General features: G+C 37.6%; 1 protein-coding gene across 1 annotated transcript; it reads right to left on the reverse strand.

The window, feature by feature from the left end:
• Nucleotides 1-3,255: 3,255 nt before the first annotated feature.
• On the reverse strand, nt 3,256-6,948 carry LOC147866902 (uncharacterized). Its single transcript, XM_087317429.1, has 2 exons — nt 5,979-6,948; nt 3,256-5,044 (listed from the first exon to the last, which is right to left on the reverse strand). The coding sequence occupies exons 1-2, from the start codon at nt 6,769-6,771 to the stop codon at nt 4,269-4,271; spliced, it is 1,569 nt and encodes a 522-aa protein (XP_087173555.1). The 5' UTR covers nt 6,772-6,948; the 3' UTR covers nt 3,256-4,268.
• Between the last annotated feature and the right edge of the window lie 15,100 nt (nt 6,949-22,048).

Here is a 22,048-nt window from a genome sequence, read left to right on the forward strand (position 1 = left end):
TAGTATATAACTGAACCTTGTAATTAGTTTGTAAAATGATGTTGACGTAGATGTCGCCATTCCTTGTAACTTCTTGATTTGAATGTACAGTTACATCTTTGTGACAATGCCTCTCTCTCTCTCTCTCTCTCTCTCTCTCTCTCTCTCTCTCTCTTTGATCTTGCTAAGTCGTTTCATCTCCTCCCTGTTCATCTTGTTTATGTCTATCAATTCATGTTCTTCATACAATAGTGTTGTTCCTGTTTATCTTCACTTACGAATGTCTCCAACACTTCACTCCACATCTCTTGCAATAACATTGCTTGATGCACGGTTTGATTGGAAAAGACTCGTTTATACCATTGTTTCTAGAGAATCCCAAAAGGTATTGGGTTGACCAATTCCAACACAACTTGACCTTTGGCATTTATAGGAGTTGAGTGGATATTGTCGATGGTGGAAAACAAGATCCCTCTTGCCTTTATCACTAACGTCATCCCCTCCTCATGATGTTCGTACTTGTCAACTAGGGCCTACCAAACATACATTCCCCCACTTGATTCTGCTTTGCATATGGCGTAATTGCAATAGGAGGTCAATCCCCTGCTATATTCAATGGGTCCTCTGCCAAACTCTGGATTTGAACCCTTCACTTCAGTTTTAAAAGACAAAACACTTCACAAATCCTTATTTGATTTTCTGATTTGATCAATCGATGCCTACATGCATCTTCCCTCTCTTTGTATATGTGCTCACATGCATAAGATGTATGTGAGGATGCATGACATACATGCAATGCATATGACGCATGATCGCCATTTGGCACACATGTGTTACATGTGATGGACTCATCTTAGTTCCCATGTATGAAAATAGGCATAAGTATGATGTTGAGAATATAACTATACAAAATAGTGTATCCTAATGTACAAGGCTATGCGTTTAAGGCTCACAAATATCATTTGACATAATATTTGAGTTTGTTTTTATATCATGAAGCAATTGCTTCACAACATCTGTTAAGGCTTAACAGTTTGGCTTGGACAAGGCCAAATTGGTTAAGCCGAAACCAAACCGTTGTCAATTCCTAAGCATATCCATTTGGATTTCCCTCAATTCATCATATACCATTGACTCATACATGTGTAAAGATGCCTCCTCAAAATCATATGGTGATACATGTGTGTCTCATCCACTCAAATCAATGCTATTGTGAACAAGAAAGAAGGCAACGAATCTCCTATTTTCTTTTACAAGAGGGAACATTTAATACTTGATATGGCATGTTGACAACTTTTCCACACACAAGCGAAAACATATATTTGTAAAGGAACAAGATTTGGAAACAAATGTTGTTTAGGAAAAGTTTTGTATCAACCAATATATTTTCACTTGTATAAAATTAGGCTGAAAATGCAAAGGAAATATCTAATTATCTAGGAATTTAGTGCAAACTTCTCAAATGTTATTCAATTTTTTCCCATTATTAATATATTCAACCAGCAATTTTTACCTAGATTTTAATTAATGAAACATAATTAGTGAACTGATTCACAAAAGGAAAATAATGATTTCCACATTTGCACTAAGCAAAATAACTACACCACATAATGGCAAATTGCAATGTCCTTCAACATAACCTGAACATATGTATTCTTCATAGGTTTACTGTAAGGTCATTACACAAACAATTCACAAGTGCGTTCTACAACATGAATCCACTCACCACAACAAAAGGTTCAAATTTTTACTTTGAGTTCATCCCACTTCTAAGACTTTTCACCTTAAATAATGGCTTTACAAATTCATAGCAACAACCAAGCATTGATATTTTACTTTGAGAAACTAATGCTTTTCTCTTAGAAGAATAGCTTTACAAGTTGAATGGCCACAATCAAGCATTGAGAGTTTTACATGTGATATCAATATACTATTTGTTTGCAAACACTTTTCACCCACAAGAACGGCTTTACAATCTCAATGGATACAACAAAGCACTCATATTTTTACTTTGAGATTATTACAATTGTAGTAACCTAAAACCTTTCCCCTACAAGAATGGCCTTACAAGTTCACTAGAAACATCAATTCATTCATACTTTTATTTAGACTACTCTCTTCTACAAGACCAATTTTACAAGTTCCCTACCAATTAGAAGTGATTCATATTTTTTACTTTGAGATCATTATATTAATAAACTAGGATTAGCCACAATACATGAATGGGTTTGCTTGTTTATACATTGGCCACAACAAAGCATTAATGTTTTTATTTGAAATTATTAAATTTGTTAATTGATAGTTTTCTATTAAAGAATGGATTTAATAAGTAATATAAGACAAAAAGATAGAGGAATTGAGGTGAGATCTTAGAGACAATGCAATAGCACGCACACCACATGGTTGTCAATCTTGATATGCCCCCCCACACACACATGTACCCATTATTCGAAATGAGCTAGTTATAGCCTTATTAGTGCCAAGCCATGCATAAAACACAAGTTGTCACAAAATTTGAATCATTTATCATTATCTCAAAATATATTCTTTACAAGTTCAAAATCTTACAAGCAAATGCATATCTTGATCATCGAAAGCTAGAACCCACTACCATTTCTCAAATGCATGACGAACAATTATGTATGGCCGAATATCGATATATTTCCATTCAATTTTGTTGACACATGAATTGAGGTCCCCCATATAGAATGTAGATCATGCATGCATCTATGTGACAATGTCAACATAGGAGGCACTCCACATTCGTATGGAACGGCTTTTGATGTGCATGGTACTACTAAACCCTAGCCCAAAAAACCATGCATGCATGCACCTTCAACATGATGAACTAAATTTATGACAGTCACATAAACACACCTATATGAAATAGTAACGACAATGCTTATATTCCATTCTACTTTATTTTCTATGACCCTTGCCATGTGGGTATTGTACCAAGACTTGATGAATACACTACACATGTGTAGCACCGAGTAAAAGGCAATGAATGCATGTAATCCAAAGAGATGATGATTACAATAAAGATAACTTCCTTTATTAGATGAATTTCTTAATAAAAAAAGGTTGCATCCTTTACTTGCTTATTCCATTCAAACTTTCTTCCTTGCATCCTTTTTCATGTGTATTTGAACAAAACAAAAAACATTACAATATCAAATGTATAAAGCAGACAATATACCATAAACTTTCTGGAATCCCATTGCAAAAACGAGTACAATAAGATTCACTTTTTTGACTTACATCATCACAAGAATCTAAAAAAACTTTCTTCAATATCATTGAAGGGGAAAAGAAGTACAATAAGATTCACTTTGACCCTTTGGCCCTCTATTGCATTGTATTGATGAGACCTCAAGGAGAGTCACACATACAAGCATTTGGCAAGTAATAGAATGCTAGTGCAAATTCAATGCAAGAGAGTGCCAAGGGGGGAATGGGGGTATTAACCATCTAAACAAAGTGAAACAATACAACAAAAAAGAGTACTGTCCTGAGCAGCTAAATCTAGTAAAAAAAGGCCTGCATGCATGCATGACAGCCATATACAAGGTAGGTGAGTTTTGGAGGAGGGTAAGATAGCCGAAGGTTAGCTATAGTGGAGAGAGCACTGGATTCACTTCTGCTAAATATAAGTGTGATTATAACTAGTTAATGTAGCTAATAAGAGTGGGTAGTCAAAGAAGTAGGAAGCTAAATTAAATAGAGAGATCAATTTGATACTATAACCCAGCATTCGGTAATCTATTGCATTGTATTGATGAGATTTCTAAGAACAACATTCCAACTAGTGATTATGGAATGCTATGTTAAAGCCAATTCAATTCATTGCAAGAGAGTGCCGTAGGGGCATTACCTAACAATGCAAAGCAACGCTAAACTAGAAAACTAAACCTAGAAAAGCTGAGGGCTGCAATGCATAACAAGCACATACATACAAATTGAGAGGTTACTAAAGCTTCATAGTTATGGAGGCGGAGAGTCGAATATATTATGTAGGGGGATGTGATGACAGATAGGGTAATTAGAGAGATCGGATACTTGCTGTAGGTATTTCAGGTAGTCAAAGTAGCTAAGGTATTTAGTGAATCTAGCTAGTTAGTTTGTTGAGACAGTCCAAATGATCTCTAAGGCAAATGGGTAATTTAACTCGATTTTCCAGTAGTCTTCAAGAGCAAAATTCAGAGCCATATCCTATGATTTGGGGTTTAATGTTTGCTTTGTGGTTTAGGCAAACAGCAAACCCTAAACCCTAAACCCTAATACTTGAACTAACAATTATATAGGACAATGAAGCAAGGCAAAACAGCCCTGGAATTAAAGACTACGAGCTCTTCAAGATCAGTGAATTGGGTAGCTTCACCAGAAACTGAATCATAAACACTTGGAATGTTGCCATCTTGAGAGCTATCAGAAGAGAGGCCCATTTTCTTCACTCGGCCAGCAATGACCCGACAAACAATCATTGCTCGCAGCGTTCGTCTCTCTCCATCAAGTTTCCGTTCTTTCGCAAAGCAAACCGAATCATGTGCTTTTCCACTGCTAGCATTTGTATAGATCCCAGGATGACCTTTCATGGCAGGGGCAAATCCATGCCTTAGTATGTTACATACACCACAAGATGATGATGGGCATAAAGATGTCGACGAAGACGGTGATGGGGAGGATGACGATGATGAGGAAGATGATGTTGATGAGTATGGGTATGATGATGATGATGATGTTGTTGTATATGATGATGAGTGTAATGATGGTGATGATGATGATGATGATGGTGACATTCCCATACTGCATGAAATAGTGGTGCTGTAGAACCTTAGCAGCTCATTCCCATCAACAAGACATCTAGAATTCTTTCTAGAGGTTTTGCTTGCTTTAGCTTTCACCATGTCTCTGTACTCTTCAAATCTGGCTAGTGTTTTAGGGCTGTTGTGGACCTTGAAGATGGACTCTGGTTTCACACTGGGTATGTCTTGCCTCAACCAACTTGTTTGGAATATTATCTCCACTATGCTTCTGGCTGAATCACCCTCTTTTAGCTCTGTAACTGGAAAAACGCAAAATGAAACAATGGAGTGACACCAAACATTAGCCTGATTAAGTTTGGTAAGAGCAGCCATAGCAGCAGTTTTTTTTAAGACCATTTCTTTTTTTACACTCAAAACAAATTAACATTTTCATGAGTCATGTTATAATGCAAAGAATAGCAGCAGTTTTTAAGACCATTTTGTTTACAGTCAAAACCAAATTAACATTTTCATGAGTCATGTCGTAATGCAAAGAAGGCATCAACAAGAACATCATTTTCATGGTAGCACTTAACATAACACAGTTAAGTGCAAAAAACAGCTTCCTCGGATAAATTTCAACTACTAATTTTACGAAACAGAAAGACTGAATATTTGACCTTACCGTAGAGACCATTGATCCTGAATTACTATCTCTGAAAACTGTAAATTTAAATTTTCACTGGAAAACTACCAACTGCAATGCAGTCCATACGAGTAAAAATCTATACCCTGGTACGGAAATTTTGGAACTTTAAACTTGAATTAATCTATTGACCAATCAAATCTTCAAATATAAAGCGATTACATACATAACATTTGTAAAAAAAACTTTCCATACGCTTGAACCCTAAATTCCCTAATCTTTACCTTCCTAAAACTTGGAACCCTCAGCCGGAAACCTTATTACTCCTGCAACAAATTCTAATCCGTAACTCTAAACGTCCAAAACCTGGACATGAACCACAAACCCTAACCAACCCAAAAACCTCAAAAACTCTTTGCAATTCTAAAATCCTGAAAAATAGCCCAAAACCTGCGTAGCTAGGGCAGACCTAAATCGAGAACAACGAGATGTACCTCTGAAATAAGTATGTAAGTCTTAATTCATTTCCACAACCCCAAAACAGTTTCCAATCACAACCATAGAAATACAGAGAATCGTGTTAATGTATAGCAAGTCACAACACTCACCTGAATGACGATTAGCATGATGCATTTCGAGAGCTTCATGCCCTTGACATATCTCTCCACACTTGAGGCAAGTAGAAGGAGGCTTGACATTAGTAGCATTGACAGTGTGCCTTGCAGAATGTTGTGAAGATTGGAATTGAAGAAGGCCATGGCCTTGTGGGGGAACTACCTTAGGTGGGTGTCTATCACATGAAAAAGAAGAAGATTCATACAAGCTACCATGATTATATGAGGATTTTGTGTTGACTAGAGACTTGTCAGAGACACTACCAATAGAATGATCACTGATAATATCACGACTACAAGATTGTTTGGAAGCATTTTGTGTGGATACTTGATGGGGTTTCGTGGTTGCATTGATGAGATCTAATTTGCTGGCATGGAGTTGTGCAGAGGTCTTATGAGTAGAAGCAATGTGATGAGAGAGTGGGCTCTCATGGTCACCTCTGTGGAAAACTTTGGTGTTTCCATGGACAACATTCTTGAGGTTATTACAACATACTGATGGGCTAGAGAGTGGAAGGCCATTCCTCATCCTTCCTCTTCTCTTCTTGGTGTTGGACTGTGAACCTTTCACAAAAGAAGATGATGAAGATGCAGAAGCAGAAGCAGAGGATGAGAGAGGTGTAATTAGAGATGCTGATGATGATGATGATGATGATGATGATTGTGGTGGTGAAGAAGAAGAAGAAGAAGAAATTGAAGGTTTGCAAGGATCATGGACTGATCTGGTTATTTGTGAGTCCTGTTTGCAAGACAATATATTCTTCCAAGCTATCCATGGAGTTGGCATTCTTGCTTCTCTTCCTTTTCTTCTATGTATCTATCTCCTTTGTTTCTTTTCTGTGCTGCTGTTCACTTGATTGGTTAGAAGAAGGAAAGAGGTTAAGGATTGCTTACCTTGGACCTTAATGTATATATACATACATACATATGGAGACAGAGACAGAGAGACAGAGAGATGGGCAGGGTGGACATCTAATGAAAGGATAGGTAAGACTAGGTGTGGAACAGGGCTACTACATACATGCTAGTAACTACTATATGGAGGCCATAAGTGTAAGTGTGTGTGTGTGTGTGTGTGTGGACCAAACCATGTTTATTGATGTTATGTAAATTTGTGTGTGTGGACCAAATGTATGTTTTATTGATGTTATGTAAATTTGTTTGTGTGGACCAAATGTATGTTTATTGATGTTATGTAAATTTGTGTGTGTGTGTGAGTGAGTGAGTGAGTGAGTGTGTGAGTGTGTGTGGACCAAAAGCATATTTATTGATGTTATGTAAATTTTTGAATTTTACTTTGTTTGAGTTCTTCATTCACACTCATTCATCAGCATGTTTTAAATTTTACTTCTGTATGTATCATCATCATATAGACAGATAGAGAGAGTCTCGTGATTGGGAGCTCTATTTGTGTGTGTGTGTGTGTGTGTGTGTGTGTGTGTGTGTGTGTGTGTGTGTGTGTGTGTGTGCACTTGCCTATCTGTCATGTGTGTGCCGTTGTCCGTCTGTCTTTATGCAATCTTTACATTCAGGCATGCCTCATAATATATAGAAGATCGAAGAACCTCATGCAAATGTATGGCCTCATTCTTCCGATGTTTGTATTCTGAAGATAGAGACATATAGTGACTGTGTAGATCATTTTGTTGTGACCATTTTTTGTCGGTTTTTCAGAGTATGTCAAAGTTTCCCACTAAGGTTTCCCACTGATTATATTATCTATCACAAAAGAAAAAGGGGCATGAGTGAGAGAGATGGGGGGGGAGGGAGAGAGGGATCCACTCATAAAGCAAGAAATGTCTTCTAAAAGAATAAATGGAGTTTTGAAAGAGAGACATCCAATCAAAACATTAAGGAAGAAAAAAATTACAAGGGCCATGTGAAAACATAACTATAAATGTGAGAAAGTGAAACACTAGGTTGAATTTGATCCATTGCAAGAACATAGACACCAAGAGGACTAGTCTCTTCGTAAATAGAGGTCATAGGAGTGTGGATAAAAAGATAAAGAGAGGCCCTGAATCGACAAAACAAATGAAAAAAGCAAGCATTGTCATTCGAATGAATTGTAAGTGTGAAATGTGAGGGAAGTGAAAAGCGAGAAAAGCAAGGGATGGAATGTGATACATATATGTATATATATTATATAGCATGTATGCCACTTACTCTAGAAACTAGACATAGAGAGTGTTGACGTTCTAAAGGTGAAAACGAAATGCTAGAAAATCAAGGGGTTGAATGAGATTAAAGAGACAAACCATCCTAACATTTGCTTGCATCCTTATTTTGTGGGCATGATTATGTGAAACCATTTTCTTTCTAATCAAACAATCCATATGCATTTTGTGTGATTTTACATAACATGCTGCTTTCTTGCTTATGTTATGAAAGGTGAATTTAGGAAGTGGTAACTTAAAGAGAGTGTGATGTGAAATACATCCACATGAATTTGCATAGTAATTCTTTTTGTATGCTTCTAGATAACAACAAACCAATCATATAAATAGTTTAAAGTGCATCTACTCTTGAAATTTATGAAAGATAGATTCCTCCACTACTCACTCATTTATTTGCCAGTAAAATTTCTAGTTCCTATGTATGTATGTATGTATGTATGTATGTATGTATGTATGTATGTATGTATGTATGTATGTATGTATGTGTGTGTGTGTGTGTGTGTGTGTGTGTGTGTGTGTGTGTGTGTGTGTGTGTGTGTGTGTGGACATTAGTTCAATGTGTAGAGTATCAAAGAAATGCTTGAGCATGTAATGCTTTGTTTTATGCTTCTATTCATGTGTTGTGTTTGATTTTCTTTCTACTAGGTGTTCATATTGCCTATGTCTTCCTTTCTTTATTATAGTAACCATCTCCCGATGTTTATCAGCCCATCACTTTTTCTTGCCCGTCAATTACCTAGGAGCGTTAAAAAAACCTCACAAATGACCATTGATTCATCACATTACCGCAAAGGATGATTATTTTTACCCAAAAATGTCTTGTAAGAGCATGGTCCATCCCTTCTAGGACTAAAACAAAATCTCCGTGTGAGTTCCAAAAAACATACCATGATAACAATGAGTGTTCATGTAAACATTGATGGCCGTTCATACATCAATAAGATTCTCATTCAAACTATGAGGTTCATTCTCAACCTATTGAGATTCTTGTGTGAGGCCAAGGATGAAGGGAATTTAACAAATGTTGGATGCACATAAGTGTCCCTACAACATTGAGATAACATTTCATCAACACAAGCATTTGATCGTTTTCCTACTCTTTCGTAAGCTTTCATGATTGCAACATAAAGGGGTTGTATTTTGCACATAAGCTTCCTTTTTTGTGGCGAAATGAAAATTAAATGTTGATGGGAAGAAATGATATGATCCCTACATACTCTAGCTATAAAGATAAAGGATCTAAATAGACTATAGCAAAAAAGTTAAGTTGAATTAATTGATATAGTTATCCTTAAATCAAGCAACATCTCTATGACTATATAATTGAAAGTGAATGATATCGACAAGATAAATGTGCATTTGGAATAATGAAAGATGTGATGTGGTGTCTCTGGTCAATAGAGTATGTAGGAGAAATGGGAGAGGAATGGCTGAGATGTAAAAGGAATGAGAGGCCTAACATAAAGAGGGGGTTGCTATGTTAGAAACGTAATAACAAACTTTTATTCAATTGTCTAGAAAAATAAATACATAAGACATCGAAATACCAACAAGAATCTTTATATTATGCTCAATTCGGATCAAAACCATATTACCTTAAATAAATCTTTTATGGTTTTCAAAATGAGATTCTTATGAACAGTATCATCTTTATCCTAAAGTTGGATATTGACATGTCAATATATAATTTATGAAATTCCTTAAGTTAAGATGGCCAACTCAATCGGTACGTTATCACGTGGAAACTAGAAGGTCGTGTGTTCAACTTCAAATATTGCACTAGAAGTATTCAATTAATAAGGTTTGGACCCTTGACATCTTGTGAAACTTGTATAGCAAAGCAATTAATATAATTACCCATTACAAATGTGAGTGTGGATATATATATATATATTATATGTGTGTATGCATATATTATATAGATATAGATATAGATAGATAGATAATGAGATTGCTTATTTGATACAACGTTGTGAACTTTATGGCAAGGTGTATGGTGTGACAAACATGTGCATTAACATGTATTGATAGCCCAATGCTTACTAGTAGAGTAAGCCCATAGATGGTCATCACAACTATTCCAAAATTGTGAGGCCATTAGTTTGTTACGCCGACGTGGAATGTAGTTTAGGAGTAGTTTGACATGAAAAAGTTTATGGGGGCAACCGATAAGTGTTAGAAACTAATGTTAGGGTTAAATGTTTAACAAGGGCGAGGCAACAAAAGGGCATTTTTTTCCGAACAAATGACTATTTAAAGAAAAGAATACATACCAAAACCATGTTAGTGTCAAGATCTAAACTTGTAAACTTAGAGAAAATGATATTATCAATATAACAATTCGATGATTTTTTCTTTAGTCATATTATGAAACTTGAGAAGATTCAATGATATAGGAGCATAATTTAACAAAATGTAAAGGTTCCATTGGTATTGTCTTTTAGAGTACAATCCTTAAGTTATGAAAAGCAATTTTGTCAAAAATGGTTGGTTAGAAGATACTTTTTAGTGTGGATTGAGCATGATATAAGCTATACCCAAATATGAAGGAATTTTTATAAATGCACTTTTTACCCAAACTTATCAAAGCATGTTCGTCCATAAATGTTGTTACATTCAACTAAAGCGATAATATATCTTATTATTATTAGCCTCAATAACTCTTTGGATTCTATGGAAACAACAATGTAGGCGAGTCTTCTCCAACCAAACCACACATCCAACAAGGTTACTACAAGAGATATGGAGTGAAATTGTAGCCACTCTAAAGAGCCAATATAATGGCCTCAAGGGCGGCTCCAATGGAGTTGAAAGACAACGAATAGCCTTCATCCAACAATGGTCGTTCTCTCCCTTTCTTGAGTCAGTGGGCATCTACATAAGATGGAACTATCGTGTCCCTACAGGGATTTGTACATAATCGTCTCATTTGTAAAATTTTATAACAAATGGAAGGAGTTTTTTTTGGAAAAAAAAAACTTATTATTATTAGACACGCATCATTAGAGCACGAGAAATCGCCAAGGTCTTTCATATTATTTTCATGATCCTCATTTAGTTCTTGTATGGGAATCTAAAGCCACACCATGCAGAAATAGGAATAAAAGAATGACAACAATAGTTGTAAAAAATCAATATTGAGTTGTCATATACTATTTATAAACTCATGGAAACAATGAATGACCATTGGGCACCCACAAGTATGGTCTCTTCATGCAAGTAGAAGGAAAAATTATATGGTGTGCTTATGGGAGTGGAATTACTATTGTTTGCTCATGAACAAGATCACAACGATCAATACATTCACAAACAAAAAGTTTAATTGTTTCTAGGGTCTAACCTATATAAAACCGTTGATTTGATGTAGGTAGCTTGTATTTCTCATTGCCTCATATTTGGATTGATTTAGTGAGAGTGTAGGGGGTTTATAGAAATTCCATCCTGTACTCCATTTAATTCTTCGAACAAGGTCCAATACAATGTACATATAGAATACCTCTTCCAATCATATATAAGTCATGCCTATCTGCAATGCATTGTCTTTTGTAACTTTTGTTTGAGAAACAAAGTTAATTTGATGCATTCACATGGTTAATATTGACACAAATACCACCTTCTTTAGCGTGCACTTTCTGCATTATGATAAAACACGTCGACTACATTATTTTATGCACAAAATAATCCCCAAATGGGAACAACAAAATGGGAGAGCACATAAAGAGCATACATGACGTTTAGGAGTGATTTATTGCAACAATTTATCCATTATTTCTCCAATGGACAACTACTTGTTGGTTGTAGTCTACATACAATGGTGTGATGGTACCATATTACACGGCTAAGTTTGTTGAAGTCTCCTAAAAATGATTAATTAGTTTATATCCTTATACATTATTCTATAATGGGTTTGTGTGAGTTTGTTTTGTCATAGGAGTCAATGGACACTATCCTTATTCATAAGATTTTATGGACATAATCAAAGCACATCTGTGATCTCTACAACTAGGTTATCACACATCTCCATGTTGAATCCATATATAATGCTAGTTTTTTATTTTTAATGTCAACTAAGAATCTTCGTAAACTAATCAAGCATACATTTCTAAGTACAGCTTACATCGAAAGCATCTTCTTGGTATTTTGATTGACGATCATGTGGCCATTGAACGATATGTCTATTTATCACATAGTGTATTTTCATGCGTTACTAATACCAAGTATATGGTTTCCTTGTAAATCACATTGATGCTTTAAATGAGCTTTGTGTTTCTCACAAGATAGCCATACATATCAATACATTAATATCGCACATTACCGTTAATATCAATGAGATAAATTTCTCCGTAAGACATGTTCCTCGCTTTTTATACGACGTAATAACCACATGGAATTACAATATTGGATTAAAAATATGTTGATATGGTATTAATAATTATATTTAGTTATTAGTGATTGTTTCAAGAATTTAAGAAACAAAGAACTTGGCCCCTTAATGTTTATGGTAACTTCATAGATTGAAAACGTTGGAACTCTCGTTTAAATTTTGGGAAATGTTAAGGTCAATTTTTGTACGGTAAGAATAAGTGTCGATTTTGGTAACTTTCTCATAGGATGAAGTACCCTTAAGTTGTTGGGTATTTACCATAACACCTCTAAGCAAGCTTTACATTTTTTATAATACCCCTATTTTTCAAGATATTATGTGAATACCCTATGGGTATTACTATGTTTTAGCCTTCATGCACACATATATACGTATATATAGATGGACTCTTCATACATGTTTCACAAAATATAAGTACAAGATAAAGAGAATCGAAAGATCGAATCTAGATAAGTCTAAGATCTGTGATAAAAAATCCAACATAATAGGTACAAAAATGTTCATTGTAGACATTTCCACTAATTGCATTTTTAGATTAAAATATGACAGCCAATTGACTACATAGTTAGAATTCTTCCTTGCTTGGGGATGTGGAGTAACTTAACGGTCATGTAAATTTTAACTTCACCAATTCTATTGATGTTTTAAAAGTTTGGTTGACATGTGCAAAGTTTTTATGAGACCACCAAACCACCCAAACTAGTAGTGGGATACAATGATCAACCTACGTAAATCTTATCCAACAAACAAAGTGTGCATTGCTACATTGGATTGAGATGCATCCCCAATTAAGAATATAATGCCCTAGTTTTTCTATGTTTTTTCATACTAACAACTTGGGTCTTCGTGTTTGGATCTATCATGTTCAATATTGACTCTTTGCATCAAGGAAACTTGATTCAAGTGTGCGACCGTTGTACACTGAACTTTGATCTTAAGTCTTTCATTATGGAGATGACACATTGGTTCCAATGCATTCACGACACACGTTTCATAGAGTAAATTGTTCATGGTTCATAATTCACTTATTTATTTTGATCTTCAAATCAAAACCCAACACATGTTAACAACCTTATAAATTGTTTGACAAATTTATATAGCTACCAGTTTTCATTGATTTTCGTTGGTCAACATTACATCTTTGGTGAACCATGATTCCAAACTTCTATAGTCACCCTAGAGGGTCTTTACCCAAATTCATCACTAAACCATATGACTTATTGGCACATGAATTCTTGTCATACATCAAACACAAACCCCAAGTACGCATCAACACTCATTTGCACATTTTATGTGTCCTAGTCAACCCATTGACCGTAAGTCAATATGACTTACCCCTGATGAATCCATAGTCCAATCAATCTGTAAATATGGTGTATCTTTCGTACAAGAACATACTTGAAATTGGAGGTTGAATATCCAATATTTTGTTAATAGCCTAGAGGCTAGACCCAGAATATGTTGCTACACTAAGAATTGTCATCTATGCATGCACATCAGCCATCGATACATTTGCTTGATCGTTAAATTGTCATAGTAGGCATGGGGCATTAACACATCAAAAGTTGCATACTTTCGAACGGCAAGCTATTTGTAGGGTTCCAAAGGTAACCTTGGTTAGACTTGTCTAAATTTGGATTTCGGGATGGGATGGTGCCCATTGCGGAAGTATGTTAATGATAGGTACCTATAAAGTCTAGAGAGATGATTAGGATATGTATTATGCATATATTTATATTGTTTGCAATGATATCCTCCTATCTTTGATGAAGATATTTGTAGTAAAATTGACATTGGCAAGCATGATTTCAAGGTCATTAGGTGTGATGGGAGGGAAGAGTGAAGTGACATGGAGGAAGGTTATATGCTACACGCATTCAGGAAGTAGTGAGTCTTTAAACATTTGCCAAGTGTGTTCCTGTCTCCTTCCTATTCTCACACACACTACTCCACACTCCTGTATTGGAATTGAGAGAGAGAGAGAAAGTTTGTGTGTTATGTTTTTTGTTTTTTTGTTCATTCATCAAAATCAGTAGTTTAACTTTACCCTAGGACTAATAACAATTGGTTGGTTAATTATGTATAAATAAGGATAATATTAATATTAAGTTATTATTGGGAATATATTTGTATCTGTGGTTTTTTTTTTCTGTTCTGATCAGTCAGGAGTCATTTCAAATTAAATGAAATGTAAAACAGGAGCGAAAGCGCAGACGCAGGGGCAGGGGCAGGAGGGAGGAATCGTTTTAGATGCTTGTGCTCAGGATTCTTATTATGTATTATTATTATTATTGTACATATATATCCTTAATATACATACTTAATCAATCTTCTTCTTCCTCTTCTGCTCTGCTCTCTGCCACTGTTTCGAAAAATTTGGGAAAACGCAGAAAAGCAGAGTGAGTTCTATCCAAAACCAATTTAAACCTAAGAAACGATGTGTTTTTATTTTATCTCTATCTCTCTCTCTCACTCACTCACTCACTCACTGTGTGTGTGTGTGTGTCTCTGTGCTTCTCTGACTTTTTGCTGATGTTTGTTTTCTTTCTGTCCCACCCAGGAAAAAAAAAACAAAAACAAAAAAGAAACTAGCGGAGGATAATAAATTATGTATCATTAATATATATATATATATGTGAGAGGATTTTCATTTATTTAATCAGCACCTACCTCTATCTAATTAATACATTGCAAACATACAGTATAGGCTGTGTGCCACGTCATGCCCATCCCACCCCACTCCAACATTTACTCCCACCCATCCCTTCACATAAATTTTAATTTTGTCCCCCCCGCCCCCCCCCATTCCAATTCCCATTCCCCCTCCCGCCGATTGCTGGGCAAACAAAGAATTGAAACACCAACGGAAAATGAATCTGACTCTCTCTGTTCCTTTAACTGATAAATAAGAGCCACAAAACTGAAGTCACATCGATTTGTTTTCCTTTTAGAAGCAAATGGGGAATATGTATGTATAGATACATACATACATGCATTAATAGATGTCTTCAATTCTTCACAGGATAAGAGAGAAGACATCCTCCTCCTTTCTGTTGGTTAAAACCTCCCTAGTCCCCCCCACCCCCCCCCCCCCCTCTTTCTTCTGTTTTTCTTCCTCCCCTTGTCAATGATTTAAAGTTGAATTAATGTTGATAGAGAGAGAGAGAGAGAGAGAGAGAGAGAATCTTCTCATCCATGGGTAAATCCCACACATTTTGGTGACATCCCATCCCCATCCCCATATTTGGGGGGGGGGTTGGCAAGTCAGGCTAGCACTCAACCTCATCACACATACATACATACATACCCATCATGCCAAGTAGCTATATTTATGAATGTAGGTAGATATAGTCTTATAGATATATATAGCTTCCGCATCTTCTCACACATGCATGTTCCATTTGCCTTCTTACGGTTTACCTTTGGTAAATAAATAAATAAATATATTCTATAACTCTTTTTCTTTTAATGTCTCCCAACCTTGACCTCTCTCGGTGGCTATTTGTGTGGTCAATGTCAATTATATGTAAATTTTCGCACATTATGATCTTTATTTAATCAGTGGTCACCTTGCTATTTTAGTTGTCTTGCAAGCTGTGGCTGAATGTCCTTGACGTTTTTTGACCTTGCGAGGCCAAGACCATTTGTTTTGTAACTCGGAAGTGGATCCCCCCACATGAGGATCCTTCACCTTGACCCTATCTTCATTCATTTACTTTTGTCACAATCATGTCTCCACCTTTGACCTCGACCTTGTTATTGCATTTGATGTTACAAGTTCTTACTAATCTCCCCACAAGAGGGTTTTCAACCTTGGCCTTCACTTTGCTATTTGTATTATATGTTGTTGTAGGTGAATCTCCCCAATATTAGGACATTTGACCTTACTCTCGACATTGTCCTTGTCATTACCCTTCACCTTCACCCTACTATTTGCGTCATAAGCCACAACTAACGAATTACCCAAGATCCAATGCATCAACAACACTATGATATAGATAACATCCTCTTTGATGCACACAATGTGTGCGGGATCCCATCTTACAGAAGTATACATTGACCATGACAACTAGTGTCTTCTCACATGCACAACGTGCGGGAACCCCTTTGTACCAAATTACAAATTGTATTAGGTCTCGAACCTTCACATTCCTAAGCCTTTCTTATCAAAGTAATATTCGTTTTAAAGTTATTATATCCTTGACCTCTTTACATTGACCATATCTTTGTTGACCTTAGCCATGATGCCCAAGCCTCCGCTGTCCACATATGTGAAATATGGAAGCCCATAATACCCGCAGTATTTTATGATTGACTCTTGTATTTGAAAAATGGTATCTCATTTATCAAAACACGGATTTAAATTCTAAACTTTGTATATTAATAGAGGGAGCAAAATCAAATATAATATAATATAATTGTTGAGAATCAAACCCAACTTCCCCAATGAAGTGACTTTCACACTAGCAAGTGGACATATTAGGCTAGTGTTGTAAGTAGAAAGGGCAATTGCCCTTGGTTAGTTGGTATTTAAACCAAACTTTTGTAACTTAGTTACTAGTTGGATTTAATCATTTTTCTTGTCTAATATAGCCTCTTGTTCTAATCTCTCTCTCTCTCTCTCTCTCTCTACTTGTCACACACACACACACACACACACATCTCTCTTCTGCTGCACAACATCACCTACACTCACGATTCTTTACATGGTATCAGAGCGTGTGGTTTTCTAATTGAGCTTGTTCAACTGTGTTGTGTCTCACGCCTACAGTCAAAATAGAATTGGCTCAGCACTAGAGAAGAAAAACGCCACCATGAACACTCAGATGGGAAGCGCTCTTCCTACAGAGAAGCTTGACAAGACAAACTTCACATCTTGGGAATACAAGATGCATCAATACCTTGTCGGTCAAGGATATTGGAGTTATATCGAAGGAGCTCAAGAAACGCAACCCAACCCAACTCACGCTGACTACCCAACATGGGAGCAAGCGACAAGCTGTGTGTTGTATTGCCTTGCATCATGCGTTCATGATCACATGCTCAACTATATTCGAGAGGCAAAAATGTCAAAGGAAACTTGGGGCAATCTCAAGAATATTTCCGTGGCCAATACAACTACACGTCGGAGTTGAACAATATATAATGAAGGGATATGTCGATCACCAGCTATACCTTGAAAATCAAGGAGTTGTGCGATGCCCTCATATTGATTAACGTCATCATCGACGATGAAGAAATGGTGCAAATAGGCTTTGGTGACTAAGCACCACGATTCGGCATGATCAAATCGGCCATCATTGCAAGGGAGAATCCCCCCTCATTTTTTCATCTATAGTCGATATTGTTGGTTGAGGAAAACCATGTTCGACAAAGGAGCAATGCACTCGATGGTCAGATGCTCTACTCCCAGTCGGATGAAGGAAGAGGATTCAGTCGATTCAGACGAGGCCGACGGGTTAGTTGGCCCGAGAACGCAATTCCCACCATTGGTAGGAGGTCAGGAATATTCCTAGGGAGTTCGGCAGAAGGGGGACCATCCTGCCGGACCAAGCCACCAAAACAACCCGATCGAATGCAGGTACTATGGAAAACTCGGCCACTACGAAGAGGAGTGCCAAAAGAAGAAACGAGGGTGGGCTTCGACCAACTGACAACTCACGAGCTATGCCACAAATTCCAATTATGACGATCATGGCGGAATGTTCATAATGAGGCATAAAGCACATTTGATGCCGACATAGGGTCCGAATAACACCTCTTCCTAAGACAATGTATGGTTTGTAGACTCTGGAGCGTCCAATCACATGACGTCTCACGAAGATTGGTTTCGAGAGTTGAGAAAGCCTGATCGACCCGGCTATGTCAAAAACATGACGTCTCACGAAGATTGGTTCTAAGAGTTGAGAAAGCCTAATCGACCCAGCTACATCAAAACTGGAGATGACACAACTCACCCAATTCAACATATCAGAAATGTTCCATTCGAGAACAACGACAAACAAACTTACCTCAAGAACGTCTTGCATGTCCCAACCATTACGAAAAATCTGGTCTCGGTTGGCTAGATAGTAGAACAAGGCATGCAAGTGCGGTTCAACAATGAAGGGCACTTCATTGAAAAACACGATCGACTCATAGCTCACGGTCGATGAGAAGGCCAAATGTTCATCCTCGAGTTGAACGAGGTAAAATCAGCCATGTTTGTAGAAGGCCTCAAAGTCAAAACTGACTTGAAACTGTGGCACAAGAGAATTGGCCACATCAATCTCCAAAAGCTCTAGAACATACAATCGAAAGGAGTTGTCATAGGACTCCTGTACTTTATGGAAATAGAGAGCACTAACATATGTGAGGTGTGCTAGTTCGGCAAATAACACTGACATCCATTCGCAATAGAGAGGAATGTGAGCAAAGGAGTCATCATGGACGTAATCCACTTCGACGTATGGGGACCGGCACAGACAACCACATTCAGTGGATGCCGATATTGTCATGTTCATTGACGGCTTCTCCAGACACACCTGGATCTACCATATGCGACAGAAGTACGAAGTGTTCAGACACTTCCAAAAATTTAAGAATGATGTCGAAAAAGCCATAGGTCGGCATGTCTGATGCCTTTGATCGGACGGAGGCAAGGAGTATTTATCAGATGAATTTACAACTTATCTCCGAAAGGAAGGAATTCAACGAGAATTCTCCTGCTGACATACACCCCGGCAAAATGGATTAGCCGAACGAAAGATTCGACACATAGTAGAGGTAACTAGGGCAATGATGAACGAGAAGAACTTGTCGAAGTCGTACTGGGGAGAAGCGGCAAACACAACCGTTTACCTTATGAATAGGTGTACAACCTCTACGGTACATGACGTTACTCCCCATGAGAAGTTCTTCGAAAAGAAGCCGGATTCATCCCATGACAGGATATTCGCCTCAATCGCTTATGTACATATTCCCGATGAAAAGCGACAAAAACTTGATCCAAAGTCGGAGAAATGTATCCTTGTAGGGTACTCACTTGACCAAAAGGGGTACAAATGTTATAATCCATCTACCCGAAAAGTTCGAGTGAGTCAAGATGTCGTTTTCGACAAATTGGCATCCTAGTATGAATCAAAGAAGACTTTGACCACAACCCCAGTCGACCCGGATTCGGTCGACCTAGAGATAGAAGATGAAGATCGACTTAGGCACATGTTCGAAGAAAGTTTGATTACAACCAGACTGAGTGGACCTCAAGAGCCGAGCGATCAAAGCACATTGCGGCCGAGTCCGAAGTTGGACAAAGGGAAGGCCAAAATGCCGGAATACGAAGATCCGGTCGACATCGAGTCAACTCATTCCCTCAATAGCGAGCTCGAAGGCCTTGACGTCCTGGTTATCTAGACAAATGGAGTTAAGAAAGTCATAGTTGCCGCAAACAAGAAGTTCCGTCGCTCCACCCGAGAGAAAAACCCGGTTAGCCGATTCAGCTATGACAATTATATGGCATATCATTATGCCTTTATGATGAAGGTGGCGACAATCTAAGAACTAGAAACTTTTTTCGAGGCAACCAAGGATTCACGATGAATCGAGGCCATGAACGAAGAAATGCAGGCTCTATGCAAGAATGAGACATGGGATCTCATCCCCCGTTCCCCACACAAGAAAGCGATCGGCTGCAAATGGATATATAAAGTGAAATATAATGCTGACGGCTTGGTCAACCGCCACAAGGCAAGACTCGTAGCTAAGGGATACGCTCAAACACACGGTGTTGATTATGAGGACACCTTTGCCCCGATGGCAAAGATGACAACTATTTAGACAATCATTGCTCTAGCAACTGCTAAAGGCTAGCACCTCCACCAAATGGACGTAAAGAACACCTTTTTTCAAGGTGAGTTAGTAGAGGAGGTCTTCATGATTCAACCACCTGGTTTCGAATTGACCAAGCATCCAACCACAATCTGCTGTTACCCCGTATGAGATGTACGGAGAGTCAAGTGTGGTGAGCGAGGGTCGAATATTATCACGATGATGTTGTATATGTGTAGGGAACATAAATGTAATTGTGAGTCGATATGTATGTGAACACATGCACACGTGTGTGCATGTGGAGGGATACGATGAGGTGTGAGTGAGTGTCCAATATGAATGCTATAGGGGGCTTACACCCCTATGTATCTACCCCCTCTTGTACTATTTAACCCCCTTATGGGGAATGAATGAAACAGGAATGAACATTTCTCTCTATCTCTCTTTTCATCTCTCTCTCTCTCTCTCTCCCCCTCAACGTTGAACCCCTTGGGAGGGGGGTGGAGCCATTCTAGGCACCACCCCCCACCCCGCAATGCTCATCAATGTCATCCTTACCCCGCAATGCTTCTCAATAATTCTCAACATCTTCATGTCAATCTCTCTCACCATCATACTCTTCATCATCTTTGCTATTTCACCATGTGTCATGATAACAGTCACATCATGCATCGAAAGGATCATGACACTCACATTATGACTCGAAAGGATTTGAACCCACGACCTTGTTGTACACATGTCAAATCCTTAACCATTGTATTAATATTCTTATATGTATAGTCTCTAGAATATGAAATCTAATATCATAGGAATATTCTATATTACTCTACATTCTAGAATGACCTAGAATATTCTAGAGTGTTCTATACCACTAGAACCTTCTACAAGTTTTGCAACATTGCCATGACTCACCAATGGCTGGTCATTTTGGAGTTCACAAGACTCTAGAATTAATTTCTCGACGCTATTGGTGGCCTCGCCTTCGTCATTTTGTTGAGGAGTATGTTCGGAGTTGTGATATATGTTGTCGATCAAAGAATCCTCGTCACCGACCCTATGGCTTACTACAACCACTTCCCATTCCGGAAACACCTTGGAAGTCTATATCCTTGGACTTCATTACTGATCTCCCAGTTTCAAAAGGTTTTGATGCAATTCTCACAATGGTTGATCGATTTACCAAAATGGCACATTTCTTGCCATGTACAAAGTCAATTACTAGTCAAGAGACGGCTGATCTCGTTATGCGGGAGGTATTTAAGCATCATGGTCTGCCAGATGATATTATTAGTGATCGTGGTCCACAATTCATCTCAAAGTTTTGGAAGCACCTGTTCAAACTTCTCCACATTTCAGTTAAGCTTTCTTCGGGCTATCATCCTGAAACAAATGGCCAAACAGAGCGTACCAACCAGACATTGGAACAATATCTTCGTTGTTTCATCAACTATCAACAAGATGATTGGGTTGCATTTTTGCACTTGGCGGAATTCGCTTACAACAACTCAGCCCATTCTTCTACAGGATATTCCCCATTTTTCGCAAATACGGGCTGTCATCCTCGATGGACGATGAATGCGCATCCAGAAGTTCCTACCAACCCTGCTGCTGAGGATCGTCTTAGTCGCCTCCAAGAAATTCAAGCTAACATTCTCCACAATTTGCACGATGCTCAATTTACACACAAGAGGCTTGCC

Source organism: Azolla caroliniana, unplaced genomic scaffold (assembly GCF_043228905.1).
Source record: "Azolla caroliniana isolate FFs.n. ecotype wild unplaced genomic scaffold, voAzoCaro1.0.p SCAF_3, whole genome shotgun sequence".
NCBI classification, from domain to species: domain Eukaryota; kingdom Viridiplantae; phylum Streptophyta; class Polypodiopsida; order Salviniales; family Salviniaceae; genus Azolla; species Azolla caroliniana.

Coding starts and splice junctions, on each gene's coding strand:
- LOC147866902 (XM_087317429.1), bottom strand. CDS start 6,771: ATGCCAACTCCATGGATAGCTTGGAAGAATATATTGTCTTGCAAACAG. Junction 5,045..5,978: donor TCATGCTAATCGTCATTCAG/GTGAGTGTTGTG, acceptor GCGTTTTTCCAG/TTACAGAGCTAAAAGAGGGT.